The 20,699-nt window shown below is 42.6% G+C and overlaps 1 protein-coding gene across 1 annotated transcript; it reads right to left on the bottom strand.

Annotated features, from left to right (window-relative positions):
* Positions 1 to 1,989: 1,989 nt before the first annotated feature.
* On the bottom strand, positions 1,990 to 20,448 carry LAP3 (leucine aminopeptidase 3). Its single transcript, XM_040582314.1, has 13 exons — positions 20,314 to 20,448; positions 19,573 to 19,688; positions 19,177 to 19,231; positions 17,315 to 17,420; positions 16,024 to 16,183; positions 12,533 to 12,694; positions 11,435 to 11,593; positions 10,546 to 10,670; positions 6,556 to 6,644; positions 5,007 to 5,109; positions 3,245 to 3,324; positions 2,500 to 2,612; positions 1,990 to 2,390 (listed from the first exon to the last, which is right to left on the bottom strand). The coding sequence occupies exons 1-13, from the start codon at positions 20,446 to 20,448 to the stop codon at positions 2,192 to 2,194; spliced, it is 1,602 nt and encodes a 533-aa protein (XP_040438248.1). The 3' UTR covers positions 1,990 to 2,191.
* Between the last annotated feature and the right edge of the window lie 251 nt (positions 20,449 to 20,699).

The raw sequence follows: 20,699 nt of genomic DNA, 5'->3' as shown, positions 1-20,699 counted from the left end.
TAGAATCTATTGCTTGAGGAGACCAGTCCTACTGTGAAATTCCTGATCTTGCCAACAGATTCTTCTGTAGCAGAAGGAACTGAAGAGGTGGATAGGCTATCACACTATATATGATTTACTGGGCAGAGTATGCAGCTCCAACACACATCACCTGCCAGTGAAAACTTGCTGAATTTGCTTTCTTCCTTAGAAACTTGTGCTAAGTTTTAACCTGTATGATCTTGAAGACTGTAACAATCATACTTGTTCATACCCAAAGTCCCAAGCACTATATTCCATATCCAACAATAGTCAGTACAAGAAGCAGATGAAGAGATTAAGGAACAAAGCCATACAGCCTTGCCCTCTTTACATTACCCCTTTTGAGAATCATGAAGTAGGGATTTGGTCATACAAAAGGCCCCACAAGCACTGTATTCCATCTCCAACAAGCTTCTAGTGGAAGTAGGTGCAAAGGATATAAGGAAAAGTATTCTTTCCCTCTTGACGTTACATCTTTTGGCAATTGCAAACTATGAGATTCTTAATTCTACATTCAGATCATGGATATGTACCCCTGGCATTTATCTATCCCCCTGAAGTTCTGGTCTCCAAAACATCCTACCACACTGAATTCTATTTTTGAAGTCCTGCAGAAAAGCATCTACATGTGTTACTTTTAAAATATCCATATGGTAATCCACGTGTTCCCTTTTAATGATGCTAGCAAATAATTTTCTATTCAATTTCTGTGTGTCATTCATGCTTTCATAGATCTTTTCAGCCATCCCTTTCACTGGCTGAAGAGATCTAGCCTATTTTGACTCTTAGATAAAACCTAATCTATGAATTGAGATGGCCATCCTTGTTTCCTTTCTCTTTATATTTTCTAGTTCTACTTCATTATTTTGAGATAGGGTGACTGGAACTGCCTAAAGATTATTCCTGGAAAAGAGATGGTCTGTTGGTCATAGGACAGGTTCGTATGATGAAATAATTTGTTTTCAACTGTATGTTTCCACACCATCTCTAAGAAGGTGTAAGTTCTCATTTGAGTCTTTCCCCTGATTAAGGCATTTAAAGAGCCAAACTCACACTACAAGTTTTGATTTAGAGGGTTCACTAAAGCAGCATGTATATCCAAGCCTCTTTCTTCATGAACGTTGTAAGAATTGAGTATTTCTGAGGCCTCTCTCAAATATGGTTGGAATTAGCCTGTGAATTCTGAAGTTATTGGGTCACAAAGGAGAACAAATAGGCGAATACAGACATGCATAGATACTGTGACATTTTTTTTCTTCGGGAAACTAGACTAGCAATGTGGTGTGCAATCTTGTTAGTATTTTATACCAGGGGTTGTATTTTACACTGGACAGGTGCAGTGGGTTAACCCTGGTGGTGATTTATTTTGGAAATCCACATGGTATACTTACGTGCAATCCATGTACAGATGCTCATTTTTTAAAAATGCTGTTTTATCAGAAAGGCCTGACTATGTCCCTGTATTTTAGGCTTGGACTTTAGGGCAGAGTACAGCCCAGGTATCTCTTGAACCTGACTGGTCTGGGGAATGTTTTTCTGGTCTGGATTTTTTTTGTACAGACTTAAAGAATTAGAAGAAAAGTCAAGAAAGTGGGTGTCCAGATCAGAAGATACACACCTTCTAAGTTGCCTGCAAGACAAATTAAATTGTACTAATTGCAACAGCTGAGAAAGTCTGATGGCACATAATTTCTACCCTTATACACACCAACAGCCATCTTAGTTTTTCTAAGGAGAAATGTTAAAAGGGCATTTTTATAAACAACATTGCAGTTACCTTTCACATCACCTACGATTCACCCAAACCCAAGGCACAGCTGTGATCTCCATCTACTGTCAATTCTCTCTCAAACACCACACACACCCAAGTAAGATTTATTGTCTGCAATAATCATACTTACTTTACATATAAAATAGGAGCTCGGATGTTTTCCATCATCGTGTTTTGGTACTAAAGTATCTCAATAGTTGAAATAGAGTATTTTTTATTTTAAACTGCATAATATGAGAAGACAAATCTCAAAGGTGAAATATTCTTACCCAAGTAATGATTTATAAAATGCATTCATAGTTCATTGCCATAGTAAAAATACACTTGGGGCATTCATTTACAGAGTACTTTTAAGATTATTTTTTTTTCTTAAGGCAGAGTGGATGATTTTAGGGTGTTTTATTTGGTATTGTGACTGTCTTGACTTAATCGAGCTGCAAACTCTACTAGTGTTCTTGTAGGCCGCCCTGCCATGCCTTTTCGAAGATAGGGCACCTCATCTTTATTCGACATCACACCAGCTATATCTAAATGAGCCCAGTGAGAGGCAGTCACAAATTCTTTCAGGAATGCAGCAGCTGTGCATGCTCCTCCAGCTCTGTGGGAAGCAGAAAAATTGTATTGTTTCTAAAGCAACACCAACATCGCGAACATTAAATGAATGCACTGAAACAAAGGGGCACATAAAGGACACTGGCACACCTTACCTGCTATACTTTCCAATGTTACTCAGATCTGCAAGAGGACAGTCTGTTACTTGTTTTGTGTAATGTTCAAAGAGAGGCATTCTCCAAACCCTGTCTCCTGTCAAAATGCTGGCCTGAAAAAGAAACGGTGATAGTTTTGGCAATTATTTTTTTAAAAACTGCATTTATAAGCCCCACTATCATGCATATTTTTGTTTAGCTTTGATCAGTATAGAAGTCTTCAGCCCAATATAATACTAGGTATTGGGAAATACACTGCAAAACAAAACAGTGAATACTACTTTTTTAGATACTTAAGAGTCAAAAGGCAAAATCTAAAGACTGCATGCTTTTTTTTTCATTTTTCCCCCCTAACAATACAAATCCTTCCCTGCAGAGACTTCCTTTAGCCATTCCACTTCAGCCACTCACGAGCCTCCCTGAATTTCTCTGTGTTAAGCAAAATCAATTATCTTTTTAACGTGAACTAATTACCATCAGTAGTTCAGAGCTTATGCATATGCAATAAGTGACCAGAACATGCAGATTTGAGATGATGTGCATGCTGTTTGCTGTATATTAAACCTTACTAAAGAGCTAGTAATTGTCATATTTTCAATTAAATACAGTACTAACACCATTCCTAATCCAATAATATAACTTTTAGATTTGCATAAAGTAACACTTTCAATAACACACAAACTTTCAGTAACACCTGCTATTACTAAGTTATTACTATGATCTAATAATAATGCAGATGGCCTACTTCATAAAGGTGAGTCCAAAGCCAAGATGAGTTTGTGAACACTCCAGTCGCAGCAGACCCCAACGCAACATCCATGGCACCTACAGATACACACCTTCAAGGTTATACAAAGGCAAAGGTAGACCTGAGCTATTCCTTTGCATCCTGACTCCTCACAGAACTTTCCATCTTTAATTCCCATTATCAATAATTTCTGAAGTCTGCAAAAAATATTTTAGTACACTTGAATTTTTAGAAGTTTAAACATTGTCAAAACATTTAAATAAACTAGCAGGACAAGAATTCATAGACATTATATTCTGTATTTCGTTAAACTAGATTTTCTGTTTTCAGCTTGATGATTCTTAGCAATATTTCTAATACAATGCATTCAATAATAACTATGTCTTCTAAAAAAAGTGTAAATTATATTTTCCATATGGAAACAATAAGAGTGGACTTTTTCAAATTTATAGACCTCTATAATTTTCAAGCTGATACTTCCCCTTTTGTGAATTTCACTTGAATAGGTTTTTGTATAGCCTAATTTACTCAAAGTGGAAAATAATCCTTATCAAAATACTAAATCATGCCTAAACCAGAGTGATTACATATATGTTTATTTGATGCCATAGAACTGCTTTTCTAATACAGTGAGAATAAAAAACGAAAAAAGAAAGGTAATTTAACAAAGTGATATGTCAAAGAAATTTCTACAGGAGTTGTCCTTTTTGCTTGGTGCTCAAGCAACCCAAACACAGAATAATCTACAGTGGGAGTAAACTCCTCCTCCTATTCATGCCCTTTATATGGGAATACTTTTATACAAGCCAATGATCTTAAAATCAGTTTCCCTTCTATTTATTGAAATTTTCCTCAGCATTTGAACTGGTAAAACTGATGGAACAATTTAAAGCACTAGTAGAGAACATACAGAAAGCTAATTATTTTGTTTAGCACATTCAATAAGCAACACAATGGACTCCTGTCTGAACTACTCTTCCATGTTTGTTCTCATTTCAGCTAGTCACTTCACCCATGACAGCTTGTTACTGCAGTTCATGAGATGCATACATAAGGCTGTTTTTAAATTTAAAATTATAACCTCATTCATATACAACTGTAGAGATGAAACAATTGAAGCATATTTTATTATGCCTGAAAGCATGCAAACTGTGCATAAAATAAGAGATACTTCAGTCAAACAAACTCTTAGGAAGATGATAACAACTCTCCTGTTACCTAGTTTCATGGAGACCTGAGCTAGCTCACATAATGGAGGAACTGGTGCTGGCTAGGTCAGAGCTCAGGCAGTCCAGAAGCCATTCACAAAGAAACTATTTTGGCTCCAGCACGGCCAGTGCCATATGGACTTGGTAGGATTCTTCCACAACCATGCCAGCATCTCTGCATCATTTAGCCCTGGGAGTTGGGAGGGCTTAGCTCAGAAATGGAAGCACTGGGAAGCTCTGCAGAAACATCTGCAGAAAGTCTGTGCAGTTTTCCTGCTTTTAGGTTCCAGCTCGGCTGGGCTGGCCCAACTTTGTTGACATTGCTGTCCCCTGCATGCCAATACCCTGCCTTAGTCCTATAGACACACTGCAGCTGTACAAGTTACTAGAGCATAAACTGTGCTACCTGTTGTCCTACAACATGTAAAATCATCTCAACTACTTTCAAATTCAGGTTGGCTTTCTAAACAAAGTGCAACTAATCCACAGCCCAATTAATGACAGCAACAAAGAACTGACTTGCAAAGTGAGCTGGGGGGGAGACTGCTTACCTGTTAACGTTGCAGCATTCACAATAGCCCTTGCATTAAAATTGTGGGCATAACAGAGAGCATCAGCTAACAGCAGTCTTCCTTCTGCATCTGTGTTATCTACCTTCAGGTGCAAAACCGGTAAAAACAGATTAACTACTCAAAATATCCCTTTCACTGACTTATTTCTTACTTATGATTTTAAATACCTGTCAGGTTATAAATGCACTGCCACAGGCCCTAGCAACTTCAAGTAATAAAAATTTACTCAAAATAAGCTACAAAAAAAAAAGAAAAAAGACAATACTGATACACAGTTATATTTATAAAATAAAATTTGTAGCTGATGTCATCTTTCAGCAATGCAACCTCCTCTACATGCTGGGCCTCTGTACTGCTGACCCCTCAGAAGAGCCTGGAGGCTGGAGATGTGCCCCAGGGGAGTGCAGGGGCTGGTTACCATTCCCAGCAAAGCGCTGGGAATCCCAGGGGCTGGTACTGAACAAGCACAGTGATCTGGCAAATGGAAACTGCCAAGGAGGAGAGGGTTGCCTTACCAATGTCTACAAATATCTTAAGGGCAAGTGTCAAGAAGCTGGGGTCAGGCTCTTTTCAGCAGAGCCCGCTGACAGGACAAGGGGCAACAGGCACAAACTGCAATGCAGGTAGTTCCATCTGAATGTGAGGAGAAACTCCTTTGAGGGTGACAGAGCACTGGAGCAGACTGCCCAGAGAGGTTGTGGAGTCTCCTTCTCTGGAAACATTCAAAACCTGCCTGGATGGGATTCTGTCCAACCTGTTCTGGGTGAGCCTGCTTTAGCAGGGGTTGGACTGGATGATCCCTAGAGGTCCCTTCCAACCCTGACCGTTCTGTGATTCTGTGCCACAAAGAAGCACAGATGCAAGCCTGGAAACAGTTCTTTGTTGTATTGCTTTCTCTTTGGATCTTGAAACTTATTCCCTCAAAAAAAAAAAAAAATCCACCAAAAAAACCAGTAGCCTCTTTGCTGCTTTCCCCATTCAGGGAAAGCTCATGATGAATTCTGCAAGATTAACTGCATGATGTGCTCTGAGCTACTAGCACTTTCTTGCTTATTTCTTCCTTGTGTGCTCAGTCTTTTCCCTCAAAGCAGAGGGTGACTGAACTCAGTTTTGGGACAAGAACCTCAAGGAACTAGAAGGCTCTTACTCCAGATAGCAGGGAAGTGTCCTGAAGGGTCTGCTGGAAGCAATTAATATGCTACTTATTCTGACCAAGAACCTGTATTTATGAGCATTGTAACCACCACTTGTGCTAAAACAAAGACTGTCAAGCATGTTCAGTAAATGCTCATACTTTTCAGCTCTTCCTAGCAATTTATAAAACACGTCTAATCTCTCCAATCTATATTTCAAAGAATCTTATGATAGCAATTTCTAGTTAATAACATGCTTACGCATTTTTAAACTGCATTTGCACTGCTTATCTTTTTAAAGGGTCTTTTCAAGTGTATTCTGACTGCAGTCTTATAACTTGGTTGATTAAACCAATTAACTGAAAGTATTCAAAATCCAGGTTTCACAGGCATACCTGTATTGTTTTTCCATTCTTGGCTCTAACTACATCCCCAGGCTTGTTTGCCTTGCCGCTGGGCATATTTTCACAGAGGGGTGCCAAACCTCAGAGAGAAAAAGTACATTATTAGTTTCTTTCTCAGAGAAGGTCTAGAAACAATACTTAAAAGAAAAACCAAACACCTCCCTAAGAAAACAGTACTATTCTCATCTTCAATTTATGCTGAAAATCCAACACTGTCACTGAAAGATATGTGGTCCAATTTTCAATCAGGAAAATTCCTCTGCATGTTGTACCACCAGATTCTCCCACCTACACCACTTTAGGCTTTTACCATCTACCACTGCGATTTAATTCTACTTTATGCCCAGACAACTGAGATCAGAGGAGCAACGAATATTATCCTTACATCTCCCATATATGAATAATTAGTCACATGTAAAGGGATTTCTTTCTTTCTGAAGATAAAAACTTCTCAAATTAACACTCTGAGCCAGTCAAGCTCTGCTCATTGTGAACATTGTTTAATGTCAAGAGGGGTCCAAGGACTTGCCATAAGACTCCAACCATAAGAAGATCAAATAGAGATGAGCAAAAAACCAAAGAGGGTCAGTGTTAAAACTCTAACTATGAATGGGATAATAGGATGAAAGGCACTCCACCATTCCTAGGAAAAAACTGCTCCTGGCACATAGAATAAATGAACTGCGGGCTACCTCTTTTCAGTAGAATTATGTACACAGACTTTTGCTCCAGATTTTGCCCTTCCCATCCCGTACTTGTTCAGTCAGGAATGTAGTGCGGCTGTGTGTTTCACTGCCCTCCACCGGCTGAAGCACATTAGTGACTACAGTACTAGTTTCCTGGAAGTCAAGGTTCTCAAACATGAAACTTATCCTAGAAAAGCTCAAACACAAGAAGGAAGTTTATGGGATGTGGGAAAAGGGACAGGCCGCTCGGGAGAAATACAGAGACATGATCAGAATATGCAGGGAGATGACACAAAGGCTAAGGTCCATTTGGATTTAAGTCTGACAAGAGATGTCAAGGACAAGAATGGCTTCTTCCAACATCAGTTGCAAAAGGATGACGAGGGAAAAAGAGGGACTGCTTCTGAACGAGAGGTGGGTGCCCTGGTGATGAAGGATACAGGGAAGGCAGAGTTACTGAACGCCTTCTTTGCTTCAGTCTTCACTGCCCAGGCCACCCAGGCCCTGAAGGCAAGAGAGAAAGTCTGGAGAAAGAAAAACTTTCTCTCGGTGGAGGAAGATCATTTAAGCCAACTTGACACCCAAAAATCTATGGGCCCTGATGGGATGCACCCTGGGGGTGCTGAAGGAGCTGACAGATGTTACTACGAAGCCACTCTCCATCATCTTTAAAAGGTCATGAAGAACAGGAGAGGTGCCTGAGGACTGGAGAAAAGCCAATGTCACTCCAGTCTGTTACAAGGGCATGAAGGAAGACCCAGGAAAGTACAGACTGGTCAGCCTCACCTCCATCCCTGGACAGGTGATGGAACAGCTCATCCTGGATGCCATCTCTGAGCATGTGGAGGAAAAGAAGGTTATCAGGAGCAGTCAACAAGGCTTCACCAAGGGGAAATCATGCCTGACGAACCCAATAGCCTTCTATGATGGAATGACTGGCTCAGTAGACAGGGGAGAGCAGTGGATGTTGTCTGCCTTGACCTCAGCAAGGCTTTAGACACTCTCCCACAACACCCTCACAGGTAAGCTCAGACAGTGCGGGTCAGGTGCGTGGACAGTGAGGTGGATTGAGAACTGGCTGAATGGCAGAGCTCAGAGGGTTGTGGTCAACGGTGCAGAGCCCAGCTGGAGGCCCGTAGCTCGAGCAGTGTTCCCCAGGGTCAGTACTGGGTCCGGTCCTGTTCAACGTATCCATCAGTGACCCGGGTGACGGGACAGAGCGTACCCTCAGCAAGTTTGCTGGCGACACAAAACTGGGAGCAGTGGCTGACACACCAGGAGGCTGCGCTGCCGTTCAGCGAGACCTGGATGGGCTGGAGAGCTGGGTGGAGGGGGTCCTAGTGGAGATCCACAAAGGCCAGCGTAAGGTCCTGCACCAAGGGAGGAGTAACCCCATGCACCAGTACAGCCTGGGGCTGACCTGCTGGGAGGCAGCTCTGCGAAGAAGGACCTGGGAGTGCTGGTGGGCAGCAAGTTGCCCATGAGCCAGCAGCGTGCCCTGGTGGCCAGGAAGGCCAGTGGGATCCTGGGGTGCATTAGGAGGAGCGTGGCCAGCAGGTGCGGGGAGGTGATCCTGCCCCACTGCTCTGCCCTGGGGAGGCCGCACCTGCAGTGCTGTGTCCAGCGCTGGGCTCCCCAGTTCAAGAGAGAGACAGGGAACTACTGGAGAGGGTCCAGCAGAGGGCTATGAAGGTGATGAGGGGACCGGAGCATCCCCCTTGTGAGGAAAGGCTGAGAGAGCTGGGCCTGTTTAGCCAGAAGAGCAGCCAGAGGGGATCTTACCAACGTCTACAGATGTTTCAAGGGCAAGTGTCAAGAGGCTGGGGCCAGGCTCTTTTCAGCAGCGCCCAGTGACAGGACAAGGGGCAATGGGCACAAACTGTAACACAAGAAGTTCCATTAGAACGTGAGGAGAAACTTCTTTGAGGGTGACAGAGCACAGAGACAGGCTGCCCAGAGAGGCTGTGGAGTCTCCTTCTCTGGAGACATTCAAAACCCACCTGGATGGGATTCTGTGCAACCTGTTCTGGGTGAACCTGCTTTAGCAGGGGGTTGGACTGGATGATCCCCAGAGGTCCCTTCCAACCCTGACCGTTCTGTGAATGGATTATGTATCATTGCCAACTGGTGTGGCCATGGTTCTTGAATCAGCTTATTTAATTCTAGGTGTGCAACATTTTTGCAGAAAAAAAATAAGCACTGCTTGTACTTAAAAATAGTATCAGCAGCAGATTGGGTTTGTTTTAGATTCCTTCAGAGATATTCACCTACAGAAACAAGAGCTGATCCCTCTTCCTGTTCAGCTGTGGCAAACACAGAGTCAGTTAAGCTAACTCCTCATTTTTAATTGCTTTTACAGATATCTGTATTCCTCCTTATTATGATCAGGACTTAAAACTTCAGTAAGTTTTTTGTCAAGTTTGCTAACAATCATTTCTCTCCTGTAATCTAAAAATCATGCCTTCAGAATTTTAATACTGTGTTGCAGTATTTTATTCAAGCAAAGCTAATAGGTTTTTGATAAGCAAGTGAAAACAGAAGAGAGGCTGAGCAAGGGAATAAGAGAAGTAGCTCTGCAAGAGGCTATCACAATTCTATATGACTGTCCTGGTTTCAGCTGGGATAGGGTTAACTTTCTTCTTAGTAGCTGGTGCAGCACTGTATTTTGGACAATGTTGACAACACAGATGTTTTTAGTTGTTGCTTGGTGACGTTTATACTAAGTCAAGAACTTTTCTGTGTCTCAGGCCTTCCCATCGAGAAGACGGGAGAGGCACAAAAACCTGAGAGGGGACACAGCCAGGACAGCTGACCCAAACTGGCCAAAGGGATATTCATACCATAGGACATGCTCAGTATGTAAACTGGGGGGAGCTGTCCAGGACCAGCGAATTGCTGCTCAGGGACTAGCTGGACACTGGTCAGTGAGTGATGAGCAACTGTATTCTGCATCACTTGTTTTCTTTTCTCCCTTCCCTTTGGATTTTATTCCTCTTTCCTTCTCCCTCTTTCTCATTATAATAGTTACTATTAATACAGCTTGGGGTTTTTCCTCCTATTTTAATTATTAACTTGTTATTATCTCAACCCTCAAGTTTCACATTTGTTTCAGGTTCTCCTCCCCATCCCTCCAGGTAGGGGTGCAGGGAGCAAGCAAGCGCCTATGTGGTATTTAAGTTTCTGGCTGGAGCTGAACCATGACAATGACCGTTACCACTACTGAAACTAGAAAATTACTGTCTAAACAAGACCTTGTAAAACTAAGATTTTTGGCTTCTCACAGAAACACACTTACCAATTATATTAAGAGGTAGATTTAAAGCTGCTGCTGTCACAATGGCTGAACAGATAGTTGCTGCGCCTCCCATATCTGCTCTCATCGCATCCATACCAGATGATGGCTTCAGTGAAATGCCACCACTGGAACAAACAGCACAAGTATCATCCAATATGCAGAAGTTCTATGTTGCATACATTGCTAATATACTGTCCATCAGTATGTTTTAGCACCAAGTATCAGTAAATGCTAGATTGGTGTTTTCAAATATTCCTGCAACACCCTAGTAGACACACTGAAAGCAAGGTATCTGGGTTTTCATTTCAGATAGAATGTTCCCGAGTTACTTTCTCATAATTAGGACACCATTTAAAAAAAACAAAAACAAAAAACCACACACAGGTAATCTGCAGCAGACTAACTCAACGGTCTTTGTAGTAACATAAGAACACAAAACACTTGGTAAAGTCAGCATATGGAAGCGGAACAGACTGACAAATTCTTCAGTAGTTACGTGACATAAAAAGGAGTTAGAAGGAACTGCTGCAAAGAATTAACTATTTTCTGTTAAGTATGATCTAGATGTTCAATGACAGACTGCAATTCTAAACATGTAAATTCTTTTATCTAGAGCTTTGCTCAGGCCAAAAAAGAAGAAACAGCACATTGTTTTCTTTCCCCCTGAATTTGCATTTTCCCCTTACAAGACAAGGGAATATCAATTCCTACTTTGTCCATTCACGTTTGTCTTATCCCCCGGAAAAGCAGCACAATCTACTATACAAGGCAAGTTCACTGGAACGGCATTTGAAGACATGGTGAGCAAAGAAAAAGCATCTCCTCATTGAACATGAATAGCTGGAAGGCATGTTACCCCCTCTAGTCACTAAAATATCAGCATACATACCTGTCAAATGTAACTCCTTTTCCTACAAATACCAATGGGGAGTCATTTGTATTAGCACCACCTAAATAGTGAATCTCCAAAAAGATGGGAGGTTCAGCAGAACCCTTAGCTACACTCAGGAATGCTCCCATCTGATGTGTTGCTATCCAAGACTCTGGTCTGGAACAGAAAAAAAGATTTTGTTTTTATTTTTTTTTTACTTAAGACACTTTGACCAAAATGATTTTGTTTGTTTTTAAGAGATCACAACTCCTGAAGGTTTGTATACAAACTTAATTTGATTTTATTAGTTATTTTTGGAAATTGTCATTTAAATGCAAATTTATTACTTTATGAAACAGAAAAATACTTCCTTAAAGTTGCTGCTTGTTTTTTGTTTTGCCTTGTTTAAGACAAACAACAAAACAGCTTGTCTACATTTTCTATATCAGAAACATTAAACTTTCACTTGCCCATGAAACCGTAGTCTCTGAAGGCATATTAAGTAACAATTTTGCAGCAGGTTACAGCTTAGCTTTCTGCTATCAGGATGGTTAACTATAGACAAAGTTGATTTCCCTCATTCTTTTGCTATTCAACAAAACAGTCCCCTTGCACAACCAGTTAGCCCAATTCCACCAAAGAGCAGTGATTAGAAATTCAGAAGCATTAGCTGGGCAAACTGAACCGCAAGGGCTTTTATGGTTCCATCTCAACGTTTTTGAAAGCTAAAAAAATCCCAACAATAACATCAATAAAAAGAGGATGTTTAATTACCACATCCAAACAAAAAAAAAACACTTGGGAAGAAAACAAAAGGTATTAGAAAAAAGGTACCTGGTATTTGTCCTTTATTCACAGAGTCTTTATCAGGCTTCCCTTCACAGCACATGTGTTAATTAAGCAGTAACTGACTGTATGACTAGTTGACAGTTAATCATTTTACTGTGTCACAGGCTGAGAGGAGCTTGCAGTCTAGGCACCGCTCAGACTTTTTTGCCAAACACTTCCCCTGCTTTTGCTGTTTGAAGTGGCAAAGCGAAAATGACAGCCCACTGCAGACAGGATTAACCCGGAAGGTATCTTACCCTACAGAGGAATCATTTCAACAGAATTTACCTTATATGGACCTTCACATTGCTGAAACTTCTAAGCTTCTGTTCGATTTGTTCGGCAAATTTGATTGGAGTTATATAATTAGCTGGAGCCTCCATAAGGTACCGAGCGAGGTTCTGACCCTCAGCGTAGATAACACCTTTTTGCCAGGCTTCACTTTCAGCACTAAACAACACCATACAATAATCAGGATCATAAATGTTTACAAAAGTAAGATGTTGTCAGTATCCATCTGTCCTCTCCTGTTTGAAAATGCAGTATCATTAATTTGGGGCAATTAAGAATGTCATAGTAATCTTACTACAATTAATTTAGTATGAGTTCCAGGGTGCATCTAATATAGTAGCTCATCTCTGGTTCTAGTCAGTGTTAAATGCTTCACAGAAAGCTAGAAGAATCCTAGAGCAGACAGACGTAAAATTATCTAATACGTTAGGTCTTGTCCTAAGCCTTAAGAGTCAGAGATTGTCTTAAATCCTCAAGCAAAAGGTTTAATATCCCTTCCAAAATTTGTTATCACATTAATTATAACAGCTCTGAAAGTTTTTATTTATCATATAAAGCCTCCAATTCTGTTTTTCACTTTACTGAAATATGATTGTGATGCAAGAGTGGAATTGGTATCTCATTTCACAGTGCACTCAAGGCATTTCGCTAACAAATGACAGAGCAATATTTGAAGAGCTGCCTGCACAGGAAATGAAGATGTCTCTCTGGTTACTTTGCAACACTACCAATACAAAACCTTTCACTTCACTGAGACAGAACTGGAAGACTAATTTGCTTTAAAAGATATCACAAAACAGGGCATTAAACTCATAAGGATTCTGCCTCTCGAAAGAGCAACACAGTGAAGGAGAAATCCAGGAGAAACACAGAAACATTGCGTGGATATGGAGGGATGGAATTAAAAAACCAAATCTCAGCTGACACTCAAGCTGCAAGTAGCAGCGTAGGCAACAAGAGAACTTCAACAGGTACATCATCAGCAAAAGGAAGGTCAGCAATAATGCTGCCTGCCCCATTTAGCAAGGGAACAATCTAGTGAAGACTGAAGTTCTCAGTGCTTGCTTTGCATCAGTCTTAATAATTAACCTCTGCTTCCAGATTCCCCAGTTCTTTGTGCTTAGTAGCAGAGTTTAGGGAAGAAAGGTACACCCACAGCAAAGGAAGCTAGATTTAGGACTGCGTAATGAAGCTGTGCACGTATGGGTCCCCAGTAGCAGGCAGGATATATGTGTGAGTGCTGGGGGAGCTGGCTGGCGTCACTGCAAGCCTAGCGCCTCTCTGTTCGAAAGGTACTCGAATGTGGTCCCTGTTGACTGAAAAAGGACAAAGCCCCATCTTTAAGAACGGCAAGGAGGATATAGGGAACTACAAGCCAGTTATCCTAGACTAATCCCCTAAAAGTTTATGGAGAAAGTAATCTTGGAAGCCGTTTCCAGGTACATAAAGGCCAAGGCGTTCACTGGGAACAGTCATAATAGATTTATTTGGGGCAAATCATGCCTGACCAACTTGAATGACTTTTATGACGAGAGGGTTGGCACAGAGGACCACAGTGGATATCATTCTTGATGGATGCCATAGCTTGGCTTTAGCAAGGTTTTTACATAGAATCATTGCAGATAAATTGAGAAAACATGAACTGGAGGGGTAGACTATAAAATGGGTGAAAAACTGGAAGAACTGTTGGGCTCAGAAGACAGCAAACAGCTGAATGATCTTGCTGGCAGTTAGTTATGCAGTGTTCCTCAAGGGTTGGTATTGAGGCTGATACCTTCATCAGCAACTTGGACAATGAAACGTATCCTCAGAAATTTATGGACAGCATCACATTGCAGGGAGCAGCTGAAACAGGGAGTGTAGGGCCATCATTCATAGGGGCCTTGACAGGCTGCAGGAACGCACCAAGGGGAAGTTTAACGAAGACTGGCTTAAAGTTGTACGTGGGACAGAACAGCTCTATGCAACAGTCAGGCTGGACACCTGACTAGACAGAAAGCAATGTTGCAGAAAAGAACCTGGGGATCCTGGTGGCCAAGCTGAACAGGAGTAAGCAGTGCATTACTGTGGTGACAAAGGCCAGCTGAGCTGGATTAGAGCGTAGCCAGTGTTATTTACCTCCGTTTGTGAGACTGCATCTACCTACATCCACTTTAAACTTCCTGAATACAAAACCAATACTGATCTACTGGAGAAAGTCCAAAGGAGGGCCCCTAAGAGGGGTAGGGAGCTGGAGCACATGGCTATGAGGACAAGCTAAGAGAATTGGGTTTGTTTCACCTAGAGAAGAAAAATTTAGTAAAGATCTAATCGTAGTCTTTCCTTTACCCTTAGATAGGGTTTATAAAGAAGATGAAGACAGATGCATCTTGGAATTGCACAGTAAAAGGGTAGGAGACAATAGTCTCAAGATTCAACAAGGCAAACTGCGAAAGGACATTAAAAAAAAATATCACCATTATTGTTGTTAAGCCCTAGAACAGATGGGTCAGTGAGGTTGTGGAAATTCCATCTCAGGAAATATTCAAAACTGGACTAGACAAAAGGCCTGAGTGAGCTTTAAAGTTGTACGTAACTTCCAGGTTATCCCTAATCCAAGCTGGGACTTGACTAAATGACCCCCAGAGGTCCTTTCCAACCTAAATTATTATATACAAGAATTATGTCTAGTGTCATAAGTGGTAATTGGACCACCTATGTTTTCAGGAAATGTTTGTTTACTATAAATGTGATCAGCTCCCAAACTACCTGCTGTATCATAAATGGGAAAAACGTCGCATGCTTAAGCTGAGAGGTTTTTATTCTATTTCACTAACTTCCTCACAAATAAGGACTTGTTCCTGTATAAAGCACACACAGGAAACAACTCTCCTCTGCATGACAGAATATCCTATAGGGAAGGTCCAAAGTCCATTCTTGATAATTGTTCTGGAACCAAAAACTCCGATATAACTTTCTATTCTCAAGTAACAGTGATATCCATTTAAAGACCAGAAGCAGCCAAGCTTCTCTTCTTGCATTATACTCTGTGAAAGAAAATACAACAAATGAACTATGTAAAATATATCCTTCGTGGCATGGTCTGGTGTCAGTTTGCATTTCCTAGTTCTCAAATGGATTTATTAAATACTAAAATACTTCTGCTCCATGGTTTTGGCATGCAATACCAACAGAGGTCCTTTTATGTCACAACTATGCTTCAAGTAATTTTTTACTTTTTTATTCTGGCCCTTCTTTTCTATGAAGCAACTTTTATTTACCTTGACCTCAGAATATGGCACACTAAGGAAACATATGAAACAAACATGGTAAGTACACTTGAGATGTAAAATACTTCAGGAAATTCCTCCTACTCATTTGAATTAAGACAGATATTGCTGCTAGCCCTGTTCTTTCCATTTTACGTTGTTCTCATGTACAAGCATGCACACAGTTTTATAAATAAACAAAGCGATAAATAAATAGGCAAGCTTTCCTTTTGCCATTACCTTCCATGAAGCTGAGGAGTAACTACAAGTTTCTTTTTTTGCTTCAGCTCATTATATTCATGCAATCCAAGGACAGAGCCTTCTGCAGCCGCCTGAGCATCTCCACAGGGGTCTACTTCAACACAAGGGATCTCCAGATCCTGGATGTGTCTACAGCCAGCTGAAAAACACAGTACAGGAGGCAGAGTATTGCACAGAACAGCAAAACGGGCATCTGAGGTGATCAATATGACATTTGAAGGAAAAAAGAATAAACAAAGTCAGATATCTTCAGTTTAAAATAAATCAATTAAGAAGATCATGCAGTAGAATAATTAGAAATGCTAATGACCATATGCTGACAAATTTTAACTAAAAATACCACTTGACAAGTGGTAATGATGAAGACACTTCAAAATAAAAATCTAAGTCCACAGTTGTTCCAGTTCCTTGAAGCTCACTCTATAGCAAAGAGAAGCTCTATTATTCTAGAGTGCTATGGATTATGAGTACCTATAGTCATATCTATGACTATCAGAAATGTACTGTAATTTAGTTATTTGCTAGTAATATATGACTGCTGTTTTCTTCCAAATTAGTTTATACACATTTTTATAAACAAAATAATATATTCCATACATTCTTTTTTGTACCTAAATAACAATGTTTTGGCAGCTGGTGAGACAACATGGGCTGGCACCTTCAACATACAGCTGTCATACATGGTGACTGACCTCCAGTCTCAGATTATAAATTGCGCAGTGAGAATTCTTTTTATTCTTGTTTTATACATGCTTAGGTGCAGCAGTCATCCTTGATTAAGATGGAGGCCTCCTCTGCCTACCACAGATAACATACCAAACCATACTACTAAGATGCTGTCAAAGATAAAAGTTTACAACACAAATATTTCAGTTACAAACTAAGTGGCAAAACTAAGTATGTACATCCTTAAGCACAGCATGAGCATAATGTGAATTGGTGACGCTCTCAGACTTCAAAGTAGCAGTAATTAAACAAGTGCCCTTTCAATATCACACTGTTTAGGAAAGTTATTTATATTAAATAACTGCAGTTACCTGCCGGCAGATTGATTTACACGCCCTGTAACTCCTTCCTTGTTAAGGAAAAACTTACATAAATATCAGTGACAAGTAAACAATTTACCAAACTGTACAATACGTTTTGCATTCCAAAACAAAACCACTAGTTTTGATAGTCTAGATAGACTCACTCTTGAAAAACAGAACATGCTGCACCACTGCAATACATTTATATACAAAATGCTTAAGAAACTTTAAAAATAGTTAACCTGCAACAGCTGCACGAATATTTTCTTTGCCTTCATCCCAGTTTTCTTGGTCATTTACTCCAGCATTCTTCTTACCCAAGCCAACTACAACCACACTTGGAAAGTCCTAGAAGCCAACACACAAATGGATTCACTTTCCTCACTGTTACAGCTACAGCAGTTATTAAAAAAAGCCCTTACTTTCCAAATCAAACCAAGGACAGCATCAAAATAACGTTCAGTACTTTCTCTGTTACACACATTTCTTCATGAGAAGTGCCAGTATGGTGCCACTGTCTTGCACTCCCAGTTACTTGCTACGGGTGTGCAACCAGTTGTTCTGTTGTCCAGTTAACAGTCAATTACATGTATGTTAGCAGATAGGGCTTTACGCTCAACACATAGCAAGCTTGATACTTCTAAGAGCCAGTCTCAGACTCCGTTGAAAGCAGATCCAGCTTTCCAGCTGCAACAAATGCCACCACTGAGCTGGAGAAGTGTAATCATTTTTGACACAGCTGGAGGAAATAAAATCACTTCAAAGGCTAAGTCTTTGAAAGCATGATTTGCCAGGTAACAAACCAAAGCTGCCCAGTGGTACACAGCTCCAGAAGTCAGGGAAGCAATGTGGCACAGACTACAGACTACTAAATGCTTGCTTTATAAGCTGCAAGCAGAAGGCGAAAAGGAAGAAATACTGAAGATTAAAGGAGCCTTTTAAGAACGAAGTCAGTTTTGGATAAAACTCAAGGTTATATATATGAACAGATTTCCCACAGCTCTGAAGAAAAATGAAATTACTCTCAGCCTTTACCCTTCCATCACAAACTGCAGCTCTGTCAGATTCTAACAATCAGCTTTCAAACTGCTACACCACAGTAAAGTCTTTTAGTCCACAAGATGCTGAAAGCAGTGTTAGCTCTCCAGAAGATCAATGCCTCAATATTTTTTTAGTTATCTTTATTTTTACACACTTAGATGAGTATGTAAGGCCAAATGCTACTGCCTTCTCCTGCGGAGATTTGCTGCTCAGTTCAGAGGCCATCCTGTATGCACAAATGGGATAACAGGACCTTCACAGGACTCAACTTCCATGAAATTTCCAAGAATCTTTCTGCTGAGTCCAGTGTCACATGTCTGGGGTCTCCACACAGGAATTTATACATGGTAGGCAGTACTCACTACAAACTGATACATTTAAAATCCTTTAAATACTCCTAATGTAAGATTTGGTTACTCAGACAGGGACACCTAGTGTCATATGACATGTCTTCCTAGCCTCTAGCTATTGCTCCAGAGAGGCACAGATCATATACTATTTGCCAACTCCATGTAGGTGCATTAGATGCATTACAGCTTCTCAAACAGCACCAAAAGTCTAACTTGAAGCAGATGAATCCCCACCTCATACCCTTGTGATGTATCATGTCTGTGCAGACAGAAGTCCTGCTTTCTGACGAAAGCCTATGACAGGACTGCCTTGTGTTAGAACCGTCACGTCTGGAAGGTCTTTCTGCACCTCAGTGCACGCTTGTGCGCTCACTCCCCCTGAACACAGGGGGAACAGTAGAAGCCTGATCCAAAACTGTTGTGCTTCAGCTCATTGAGTAAGCAGTTACTCAGAGTACGCCACCTTTAAAACAGGCTTGTTTACTACATTTTCTCACTTTGCAGCACAGCGGAGATTACAGCATCACGCAAAGACATGCAAACATGGGGAGTGCAGAAGAGGAGGTCTGAGTAAGAACCACATCTTTTGTTGGCAGGGGGGTGGGAAGAGAAGAGCATTTATACAAGCACATCAGTACACTCAGCTTGAAGTAAGATACAAAGGCAAGCCTCACACACTAATCAATATGCACACAAAAATCCAAAGTTCATACCTGATGCAAACCATGGAATATGCGTGTTTTGCCTTTCTTCAAAGGTGGCCCACATCTAGGACACAAAAAGATTATTCCAAGAAGTCCTTACTAGTGATAAATCTTACAGTACTACATTCACTCCACAACCACGCAGTGCTCCTCAACACTACTGGGACGCTTGGCTCAGTGCGACTCACAGCACGGGCAGTCCCCATGGACAGCCGGCATGTTTCCTCAGTTACTGGTTTTCCCACAGGAGCTCCCCTCCCTCCAGACTGCTTGGCCTGGCAAATACCAGCCTGAGAAGTGGAATGGATACAAATACTAATATTGATTTTAAAAAAACCCCACACACCATTCTTACCGGTGTTTATAGGTACTTTTACCCATTTCAGAAGCTTATCAGACACTTACACAGCCAGAAGTTCTCTCAGCTTTCCAGACACAAGTCTGTCAAAAGCATCTCCTGCACTAGTGAACTGGGCAGGACCTTCATCCTTTTCACTTGAGTAGATTCCCAGAACAAGACCCTAAAAAAGGGATGTATGTTAATGTAAACAACGTGAAGTTTAGTTTGTGTATTCATCTAACGTGATGCACTGAGTAACGCTCTAGTAAATCAGGATAAACTACTACAACAACTTTTAAGTGCGACAAAGAAATTACATACAGTATAACTGAACTATTGTCATTTGCCTAACAAGCAGAGACAAAGTCTCCTTCACTCTGCAATTTTCAGTACCGAAGAGGTTCCTCCCCCCTCCCTCCGCCCCATGCGGATCTCCCGAGGGCCACAGGGCCGGGCACCGCTCCCGACAAAGCCCACAGGCAGCCGGCGAGGTGCCGGGGCACGACAGCGGCCCGTCCCCGGCCGGGGCAGGACAGCGGCCCGTACCCCGGCCGGGGCACGAGAGCGGCCCGTCCCCGGCCGGGGCACGAGAGCGGCCCGCCCCCGGCCGGGGCTTCTCCGGGGCGCAGCCCCGCGGCCCCGCCACAGGCACGGCGCCCGCCGACGCCCTCCCAGGCGCAGCCGCAGCCCGGAGCCGGGGGGCACACGGCGACCCCCAGCCGGGCGTCGGGCGCGCTCGGCCGCGGCACCCAGCAGGAGGAAGGGACCCCCGCCCCCCGCGGGACGCGCCCGCCGCCTCGGCTCACCCCGGCCGCCCCCTCACCTTCCCGCCGGCGCCGTGGCCCCCGCGCCGCGCGCTCCCGCAGCGGGGCGCCGCAGGCCAGGGGCAGCTGCCGGCTGAGGCAGCGCGCGCCCAGCCCCCGCGCCCAGGGCAGCAGCATGGCCGCGCGGCGGGCGGGCGGGCGCGCCCATGACCTCATCAGCCGGCGCGGCGCGGGGCGGGGCGGCGGGGCGGGGCGGCGGGGCGGGGGGGCGGGGGGGGGGGGCGGGGGGGCGGGGCGGCGGGGCGGCGGGGGGGGGGGGCGGGGGGGCGGGGCGGCGGGGCGGGGGGGCGGGGCGGCGGGGCGGGGGGGCGGGGGGGGCGGGGCGGCGGGGCGGGGGGGGCGGGGGGGGCGGTGCGGCGGGCGGGAAC

This window comes from Falco naumanni, chromosome 1 (genome assembly GCF_017639655.2).
Source record: "Falco naumanni isolate bFalNau1 chromosome 1, bFalNau1.pat, whole genome shotgun sequence".
In the NCBI taxonomy this organism is placed as follows: Eukaryota; Metazoa; Chordata; class Aves; order Falconiformes; family Falconidae; genus Falco; species Falco naumanni.
Note: the sequence above shows the minus strand (reverse complement) of the source record. Positions and strands in the feature narration are given on the sequence as shown.